The following is a 9,932-nucleotide window of genomic DNA, read 5'->3' as shown; positions in this document are numbered from 1 at the left end:
TGCAGCGGGCCAGGCCAGGCCAGGCGGGAGCCCCGTCTCCTAACAGCCCCCCATAAACCTGACACGGGTGTGTGTGGCCCCACAAAACGTGCTGGCTTGGGCCCTCTCCCTGCTCCCGTTAGAACTGGGGTCCTTCAACGCGGGGAGATTTAGAATCACGTAGGACTTTTCATCACGCAGCTGGGGCTCGGCTTTGGGTGGAAATAGACCCGCCAGTTTCGCTTCTCTCTCTGAATTCATTTGCGGTTCTTTCTCCCTTCTCAGGTGTCCCTGACAGGGGGCCTCCTGTGGGCCTGTCTAGCCCTGCAGAGGATGAATCTGACAAGCCCGAAGCTTTTTGTGCGGCAAAGGTGCCTGAAAATACAGCGGCCAAACTAGAAGTCAACCTAGGCAGCTTTCCAAGAAGGTTGATTTGAAGGGAGCTTCTAGAACCAACAGCCCCTGGGCAGCAGAATTGGAAGGACACACCTGGTAAAACTGGTTTACAAGCCCAGCTTTGCCACTCTTCTCAGTTTCACAACTCATTAGACTAGGATCAGAGTGAAGGCTTGTTTTTTGTTTTGTTTTGTTTTATTTTCTTCTGACTATGTTTTCCCCTTAAGACCTTCCAACTAAAAATTATAGGCAGTCCTGTGGCACCCTAGTGGCTAGCAAATTTAAAAGGTCATGAGTTTGCCTACAACTCAGTTCATGAGATGGGTTGGAGTGAAAAAAGTAAATCCAGGGTATATAAAGAAGGAAAGAAAAGGAAGATACCTGTCATTAATAGGACCAGTTAATGGGGCAAATTAAGCTGGATGAGTCTCATTCATAGCAAATATCATAGACTAGTGACAGAGAGATAGCCGTGTTAGTTTGTATTCTATCAAAACAAAAAAGCAGTCATGTAGCACTTTAAAGATTAACAAAATTATTAGGTGATGAGCTTTCGTGGGACAGACCTACTTCTTCAGCTCATAGCCTAACCAGCCTTACATTAAGTCTGTTCTGGTAAGGCTATGATCTGAAGAAGTGGGTCTGTCCCACAAAAGCTCATCACCTAATATTTTGTTAGTCTTTAAAGTGCTACACGACTGCTTTTTTCTTTTGATATGAAGTAGACGTGTGACTATCAAAGATGGGGAAATCACTCTTGTAATGCTATAGCCAGGTAAGGTCTTCATTCAAGTATAAGTTACTGGTGTCAAATTTGTAAATGCATTCCAGTTCAATGTCTCTATAATTGAGTGATAAGCTTATTTGTAGAAAAATGGTTATTTCTTAATTAGCTACATTAACGGGACCTTCTAGAGGACAGGTACCTTCTTTTTCCTACCTTTTTTTGTCCTGCTTTATATACCCTGGATTTCTTTTTCCACTCCAACTTATTGGATGAAGTGGGTTTTACCCACAAAAGCTTATGACCGAATTAATTTGTTAGTCTCTACAAGAGGAGTAGAGAACCCCCAGTCTGTCATATGGATCTGGATCCTGAGGCTCAGGGCTTCCCTCCATAGAGTCTTGCCCACAGCAGCATAGAGGGTGTGGAACTCTGTAAGTGGCAGGAAGTGGCTCCAGCTTGGCCACTCGCCTCCCCACCAGGAGAGCAGCTGTAGCCTGGGCAGCCTGCCTGTTGGCATCCTACTACTGCTCTAACTGGACAGAATTCCAGCCAATCAGAACAGTGGTGGACAGTGCCTGGGATCAGCAGATGCAGGGCCATATGCATCTGGGGCCTAAGTGTACCTCCATTGCCTAGCCCACTTCTGTATCTCCCTTCCTGCAGCCTCCCTCCTAGACCCAGCACCCCAAACCCTCCATCCCCCCGCCAAGACTCCACATCCCCCTCGTCACCTACCAGACCCCTCACCCCACAGTGATCCCTCCTTCCCAGACTCCTCACCCCAAACATTACTGCACCCTTCCTCTCACCTAGACCCACACCCCCAGCCTTTTGCATGCACCCCCCACCAGATCCCCCAGCCCCAGCCTACTCCTGCACCCACCCCGATCCCATAGCCCTGACCTCCATACAGTTAGGACCTCATCAGTGTGGGTTTTTTACTTTTGTTGGTTTTTTGTTTTGCTTCTCACTTCTGTGCCCCACCCTCAACTGATTAGTGTATGAGTCAGTGGCCCTCGACCTGAAAAAAGTTTGGTATTCCTGTTCTAAAGTGCTATGGGACTGCTTGTTTTGATGTCACAGACTAATACAGCTACCCCTCTGAGATGAAAGATTATGGAGCTCAAACCTCTCAAAGCATTAATTTTACAGTTTATCTTAGAAATAGCTAAATGTTTAGTATGCCTGTGCCTAACAGAATCATTTTCTAGTTTGAGCAAGAGACCTGAGTCAGAAATGTTGGATTTTGTTGCCCTCTGCCACTGACTGACTGTCTAACCTTAGGCAAATCACTATTAGCCTGATTTTCAAAAACGCTGAGTACCTACAGTTCCCGTGAAAGTGAATGGGAGCTGCAGATACCCAGCATCTTTGAAACTTGGGTCATTGATTTCTTTGTTTATCCAGTGTCCAAAGTAGGAATGATAAAATTTCCCATGTTCGCAGGGATGCTGTCAGGCTTAATTAATTAGAAATTACAAAGCACCTGGAGGACCCATGATAAAAATTTCAAAAGGTTGCAAATACTATAGAAAACAAACATATACTTAAACAAGAAAATTGAAAGCTTGCAAACCTTAGTAACATGCACTTATATACCCCTTTTTAGCTAACATTTTTCCAAGTGTTATACAAACAATTAATTAAGCAACACAAACCCCCTGTGAGTTGAGTGGCTAGTAAAGGTTTTATCTGACTGATGGAGAAACCCACAGAGATCAATCAGTTAAGTGATTTTTCCACGCCTGCACCATAGGTCAGTGAGAGTTAGGGCTTGTTTTGTAGTATCTCTGCTCTAACCATTACCAAACTCCCTTTTGATTAGCATTAAGTTAAAAACCATTCCTATAAAAAGAAATATTTTGTCTTAAGAAAAAAAAATAGGTAAAAAGGTAAGGTCAGTGTTCCTTAATACCCACTATGCTTGTCAAAGAAAGAAAGAATCACCAAGGGATTCAAATATATTGATAAGGTTATTCTATTTATCATTCCTCTGAAAATTGTGTGTTACTTATCTGAGGGAGCCTGATGTAAGAACTTTTCAATAAATATGCATTCTCTTCTTTAGCCATCTCTCTAGGTTTGATTCTGATTGCAATGGTTCTTTCCTCAGTAAGTGAGCTAATCCCCTTGTTTTTGACAAATATTAAAGAGCTTTGTCATCTTTTTATAGTACTCATGGAAGTACTGTTCTATTATATTTTTCTTGACTTGGGAGGGCTCCTAATGTATGGCTATCTTCTAATTGCCCAATATAAACAGGGGCACTTAAGACAGATTCTTTCCAGTTTATTTTTCTCATCTTGCCCTTCATCTTTTTTGTTTCCTTCTCTCGTAGGCTAGGGGTTGTCCCTCAGGCTAGCTAAACTGAGAATGACAGCACAGACATCTTGTGACACACACTGTGATGCTATCAAAAGGTAGCTACTGAAGCAGAGTAAGCAAACAGTTTAGGCTTATCTTGACCAGGGTAACTAGCTATGAGGTATCCTCTGGTTTCTTTGGTGAATGATTTGACCTTTCCCCTTCTCTTTTTTTGGTTTTGTTTGCCCTTTGGGTTGTTGTTGATCCTGCTGATTATCTGGCTTCATGTTTTACTCAATGAAGGTAAGTTTTGCTATCAGAGAGAGCAATGCCTTTTGTATAAAGGCTTTAAGTATTAGCTTTCCTTTTAGAGCACTCTGCTAGCTATTTTTAGGCTAATACAGCTTGTCTCCTAAAGAAACCAAAGTCTTTCCAAGTGCAGCAGGTCGTCTGTGGAAAATCAAGCTCAATATGAGATGTTTTATCAGTTAAGAATGTTTAGCTAGAAGAATCCTGTTATTACTGGTGAATTAACTCTTTGTTAATCTTTCTTTTTAAAAAATGGTTTAATTTAGCAAAATTATGGAAAATGTTTTTGGGACTTAAGCTCCCCTGCTTTATTTTTTTTTGGGGGGAGGGTAGGTTGGGTGTGACAACCATCAAACATTACGAATGGAGGTCTCATAACTGTTGGATATTTATTCTTTTCCTTCTCAGTCACTTGTGGTATTGCTGATGAGCATCAGTACTGATGCCTTGTCAATTAGTACAGGGACTGAAATTTTGCAAGGGAGAAAAGTGTTTGTTTTCGTTCATTGACATGCTTTCCTCTTCTTTGTGACCCACTCTGCCTGGCCCCCCACTTCTCATGGATCAGCAGCTATTAACAGGGTTCTTGATGTCTCTGAAGGGATAAGCTTAGCGTTATTAGTTCTAATCTTGGATTGTAATTGACTGGATTAGAGCTCAGGAATCAATTCTAGGCCCAGAAACTATTTCTCCCTTGAAGGGCACTGACTTTCATGAGCGTAAAATCTAATGTAAAATACACCTTCAGCTCAAATTGATGCAATTTGCTTTTCCTTCAGTTATGTGTGGCCCAGTCCTGAAGTGGGTATCTTGTGAGTAGTGAAAGCAGACCATAGGTGCTAAAACTAGGAGTGTTGGAGGGTGCTTCTGCACCCTTTGGCTTAAAGTAGTTCCCATGATATGCAAAGTTTACAGTTTGGTTCAATGGCTGTCAGTCCCCTATAAAAATGCTTCCAGCATACTTGGAATGGGCTTTACTGAACTGTCTGACAGCAGCAGAATGAGAAGTACTAGTAGGTAAGGTGGATAATAATCCCCAACCTTCCTTTATCCCCTCGTGTGTGCACACACACTTAGATATTACATTTTGGAGTCCCCCTTTGCAGGAACAAAGACTCAGCAGTTTATTATCCTGTAGATACAGATTTGCTGAGGGAGGAACCTGGGGATTTTTGGATCCCAGGGCTAGATTGCTCTGAGACAAAAACTACAAATCTGGTATCATCTTGGTCAAACCAGAGGAGGTGAAACCCATATGTCAGTGGTCTCAGATTACCATGGTAACAGAGAGGTAGCTGTGCTGGTCTGTACTCCAACAAAACAAAGCAGCAGAAATGTGGCACTTTAAAGACTAACAAAATGATTTATTGGGTGATGAAGTGGGTCTGTCCCAGGAAAGCTTATCACCGAATAAATCATTTTGTTAGTCTTTAAAGTGGTATATTTCTGCTGCTTTGTTTTGTCAGATTACCATGTAAGTAAAGTACCTGCTAGTTGTGCCTTGAACTCAGGTAGGTGGATAATGTAAATGACCAGTGAGCATGATTCAAAAGTTCAAAGCTTATGTGGGTGGAATGGAAAAGCTGCTGAGGGAATGGTTTACCTGTTCCTACTTATGAAGAGGGGAACAAGGCCCCAGAGTCTCCAGAGTCTGTATATAGTAATTCTGTCACAGGTATCGTATGACATACCTTTGTTTGACACATAAAGTAACTGTAAGTTATAGTATGGGAGGCAGTGAAGAGCTATTGTCCTCATCTTACACCTATTGAGGCTGGTGGGCAAAGCAGAAAGAGATTAAGTGATTTGTCCAACGTCACATGGGAAGTCGGTGATTCCTAATCACTGCTCAGTCCTTCTCTTCTATCTGAATACCATTTACTCTCAAAATTTCTGGTACTGGAAGACCCATCATTAGCTCCAATATGCAAGCACTTAAGATGCTTTAAACACAGGAATAGCTCAGCTGAAGTCAGTGGGGCTACTCTGAGCTAAATTGAAGCATGTGGTTCAGGATACTTCAATATTAAGGCACTTACAGTGGTGCAGCTGCACTGCTCTAACGCTTGTAGTGGAGATGCAATAAGCTGCTAGAAGAGAGCTCTCCTGTCAGTGTACTGATTTCAGCTTGCACAAGAGGTGATGGCTTCAGTTTTCTCCTATCTCCTACTGATTCAGCCAAGTGAAGCTCTTTCATTGACATAACATTCTCTATACTAGTGCTTAGATGAGTATAACATACCTCCTTTAGGGTTGTAAACTGTTTGCATTACTGAAGAACATAAGTTAGAATGAAATAACCATAGTGTAGACAAGGTCTCAGGGTTTGCAACACTAAGACCTTAAAGTTGTAGTTCCCTTTTGAAAAGTGGCTGTATAAAATGACCGTCTGGTCTATTCAGTCACGTCTGTTTAAACTGCATGGAGTGGAATGTTCAGTAATATTTTACAGCAGTTAACTCTGGAGTCAGCACAGCTGTGGAAAATTAGACGGATTCTATCCCTACTCATTCCACAAGAGAATTGCTCCCTAAACTCTAGTGGGTTACATTTGGTCAGTCTCCCAGTAATGTATGAGCCTAGGAGAACTAATTTGGCTTCCAAAACCCCTACTATGAGTTGTATGTATAACAATGACCATACTGGGTCAGCCCAAAGGTCCATCTAGCTCAGTATCCTGTTTCCTGACAGAGGCCAATACCAGATGCCCCCAAGGGAGTGAACAGAACTGGTAATCATCAAAGCAATCTGTCTCCTGTCATCCATTTCCAACCTCTGACAAACAGGATAGGCACACCATTCCTGCCCATCCTGGCTAACAAACCTCCAAGAATTTATCTAGTTCTTTTCTGAACCCTGTTAAAGTCCTGTTCTTCACACACCATCCTCTGGCAAGAAGTTCCATAGGCCTACTATGTAGTGACGTGCTAGAGATTTGGAACCCAGCTTGACTCAAACCCCAAGTAGAACTTACAGGAATAGCAAGTAGAGATTTGCTCCCCCACTACAGCTTCAAACTTGACCATATCTGAAATAGAAATCACTGTGACACAATACAAGTGTAATCGCACAAAGCAATTTTTACAGCAGAGCCATGCTTTAAAATGCATCGTCTGTAATGTAATAGCTCTTGCTTCTGTTCTTTTTTCCCACCTCAACACCATAGAGTAACTTAAAAAAATTGTTTTCAGCCCAATTGCCCTGTGCCAAAGAAAGAAAGAAGCAGTCTCCTGATCAGTCTGATGACAATGGAGATCCTGAATCCGAGAACGAGTCCCGAGGGAATAGAAGACGGAGTGAGATGCCTGTGATGGAGTTTCAAAAGGAGGTGTGGATGAAGGCCCCTCTGGAGCCCAAGCCAGCGTATGTGAGTTCAAAACAAAGAGTTCAACGGAAAGGCTTCTTCACTGCAATCTTGGAGATTCTGTCATGGGCCCAGGGGACAAAGCCATATTGCTTTGAGAAGAATGCCATCTTTCATACCATAACGGTGAGTGGAGCAGCCATGCTGCTTCTTTATGTGAGAGTTTGTCTCGCCTGTCTATTCCTCCTCATCTCCTCAGCCAAACTCAGATTCTGATTGTTAATCAGTGGGGCAGAAAATAGCAATTTATTTGTGTCTGTTCTGTACCAAACTCCTCTTCTTTTATAATGGCTCCTATTCTAGGTAGTAGTTAAAGGTGCTCTGTAAGGACACTTGCAAGTGCCTTTATATATTTGAAAATGTCCTGAGCATTGCACAGCTACTGTAGTCCAAAGGGCAGAAAGAGCACCTCTACACTAGCTTTCATTATTTCAGATTTCTTAATGGTCTGGTTCAGCTAAAAGGCTACACTCTACTGTGTACACACACTCCGTTTCCTATAGCATGTCAGCATGGGACTTTGGAATGTATAGCTAGTCTAATTTTAAAAGCTGTTCTAGACCCAAAATAATAGAATATGTCTAAGTCTCAGGCTTTTCCTTCAAAAATTATTTTGCCCTCTTCACTTACTTGACAAGACCTGAATTCAGGAATTGCCAGTTTCCTTGCTGCTTTTGAAGTCCCAACCATCCAACTCAGAGCACAGAGGTATTTATGACATCATCCATTCCCTAGAGGTCTTAACTCTTGACATGTCAGTAAAGTAGGAAATATCTTCACATGCTCTAAACCAGTGTGTCTTAAATTCTTTGAGACCATGGAACACCAAATAACACTTTTTATGGGGAAGACCTATGAAAATTTTCTTCAAAAAAATTGTTGACAACCCCCCCCCAAAAAACATATATAGCAAAAATGAAATAATTTAATCAGCTATCATAGCAATGAAGTAACATTGTACCTAGTTTTAATAACACAGTATGTACAATCTGTGTATGATACAAAAAAGTGTCACATGCTCACAGCACACCTCTGAGTTGTTCTCAGAATGCCAGTGTTCCACAGAACACTCTTTAAGAAACACTGCAAAATCAGTGTTATGACCATGCTGATTAGAAATCTATTGATCTTGACTCTTGTGTATTGATCCTGCAGTTGGATATCCAGAGATTTCAGTGACCACTTCAAGAGTCTGTCCAAGCAGGGTAGCTTTCAGGGACTGGGGATTGAGATCAGTTGTTTATGTGATTTAGAGCAGTGCCCTGGTATCCCAGTGTGCTGGGGGAATCTGGTGGGCATGTGGAGAACCAGACACTTATGTGGCCTTACATCTTTATGTCCAATTGGAAATGCCATCAGTTTAAAGAATGCCTTCACCAGGAAAAATCTCTTCCCCCTTTTTTCCTGCTAGCTACTGTGCACCCTGCTTCTCTCTCTCACATGGAACTTTGGCTGCCAGTTGCTTGACATCTCTAATGTCCTGACGATTCAGCGACTGCCATCATTTCTGGTTATCTACACGGCTCAACTTTTCACCCTGCTGAGAGAAAAGGTTGTAAAAATCTTGGATTCCCTGAAACTAGATATCAAAGGCCTGTCTGCTTCATTCACTGGAAGGAGATATGAGAAAACTGAAGCAAAATGATGCAGAGGAATGCATGGTAATTCAAACCGGAGAACTATAGTAGTGTGCAAATAAAATAAGTGGGGATGTTGCCCCCCAGCAGTAAATGGTTCAGTGTCTGAAAGCTGTTACTGTGGAGCAGGGGCTTAGGAATTCTTTAGTCTTGACTGTGTGTTCTTCTCTTTACTTTTTACATCTGGATTTTGGTAGTTTACCGTCCACGCACACACCACAACTGGAGTCCATCTGGATAATATCAATAGACCAAGTATGTCTCTTGCCAGGACCAACCCCTCATTTCAAACACTTTAGGCAATGAATGTCCATTGATTGTTCAAGCAACGTTATGCTCCAACCAAATAGAAACAATGGCTTATATTACACTCTGCCTGTTGTTTTGCTTCTCTCTAACTTGTAAGATCCCAAATATTGGAGATTAGCAGATTTTTCAGTTCTCAGTTACTGAGAAATCATTTAAGAAATTTATCTTAAATTACCAGTGATTTCATTGTTGCACAATATACCGAGACATTGAGCACAATGTCTCCATTCCTGTCCGTTGTTTCTGGTGCATCCTTTTTAAGAGCTTAGCGTCTTGTACATATGATGCTGGGCTGGAAATGGGATGACCCACTGGTTTGTGCTCTATGGAAGTACCAGAAAGTCTTATGAGCACAAGGGTCACTGCAGATTGCACTGAGGTCAGTAATTGCTGAACAACTCTCTAAAAGGGCAGCAGATCAGATCACAACCACACTCAGGCAGTATCATTATTTTGCAATCAAAGCATTCATATAGCATAAAACAAACTTTGTCTTAGAAAAGTTCTGTAAATAAGTTGCCCTGCACCGAAGAGCACTAAAGGTCTGCAGAATGATTGTATTAGCTTAAGCCATTTATGCATTATGTCTTTTCGGTATTCTTTCTTCTCCCAAGCATTTCGTGGGACTTCTCTGGTTGCTAAAATCTAAATAAAGCATGTGGCAAATTGCATAAGAATGAATAAATGGTTTATTTAAGAAGAATATGTGGTTTATTCTGCAGCTGACTGGGGCAAAGTAAAACTGCCCTGGTATCCACATGTGGACTGACTGTGACGGTTCTCCTTTTACAATGCTCCCATGAGGATGAGTAAACGATTAAGCATGGTTAAACTACAAGCCATAATCAGTGCAGTCACAGTGGGACAAGTGACCGGGAGGTGGTCTGTTCTCTCTCCTCAGTTCACA

The 9,932-nt window shown here is 41.9% G+C and overlaps 1 protein-coding gene across 2 annotated transcripts; it reads left to right on the top strand.

Annotated features, from left to right (window-relative positions):
- The first annotated feature begins 87 nt into the window (after positions 1 to 87).
- ADIG (adipogenin) lies at positions 88 to 9,687 on the top strand. Of its 2 annotated transcripts, XM_075011941.1 has the most exons (4): positions 88 to 471; positions 3,441 to 3,522; positions 6,907 to 7,205; positions 8,491 to 9,687. In XM_075011941.1, exons 2-4 carry the CDS (start codon positions 3,510 to 3,512, stop codon positions 8,722 to 8,724), a joined length of 546 nt encoding a protein of 181 aa, XP_074868042.1. In that variant the 5' UTR covers positions 88 to 471; positions 3,441 to 3,509; the 3' UTR covers positions 8,725 to 9,687. The 2 variants fall into 2 exon arrangements, with proteins under 2 accessions (XP_074868042.1, XP_074868041.1); XM_075011940.1 differs by lacking the exons at positions 88 to 471; positions 3,441 to 3,522 and adding an exon at positions 3,583 to 3,709.
- The last annotated feature ends 245 nt before the right edge of the window (positions 9,688 to 9,932 follow it).

Source organism: Carettochelys insculpta, chromosome 17 (assembly GCF_033958435.1).
Source record: "Carettochelys insculpta isolate YL-2023 chromosome 17, ASM3395843v1, whole genome shotgun sequence".
In the NCBI taxonomy this organism is placed as follows: domain Eukaryota; kingdom Metazoa; phylum Chordata; order Testudines; family Carettochelyidae; genus Carettochelys; species Carettochelys insculpta.
Note: the sequence above shows the minus strand (reverse complement) of the source record. Positions and strands in the feature narration are given on the sequence as shown.

Bases quoted from the DNA above. Each gene is read 5' to 3' on its own strand.
- ADIG (XM_075011940.1), top strand. From the start codon at position 3,583: ATGAGGTATCCTCTGGTTTCTTTGGTGAATGATTTGACCTTTCCCCTT. The intron at 3,710-6,906 runs GTAAGTTTTGCT...AATTGTTTTCAG, and splicing joins TCATGTTTTACTCAATGAAG to CCCAATTGCCCTGTGCCAAA. The intron at 7,206-8,490 runs GTGAGTGGAGCA...TTTTCCTGCTAG, and splicing joins CCATCTTTCATACCATAACG to CTACTGTGCACCCTGCTTCT.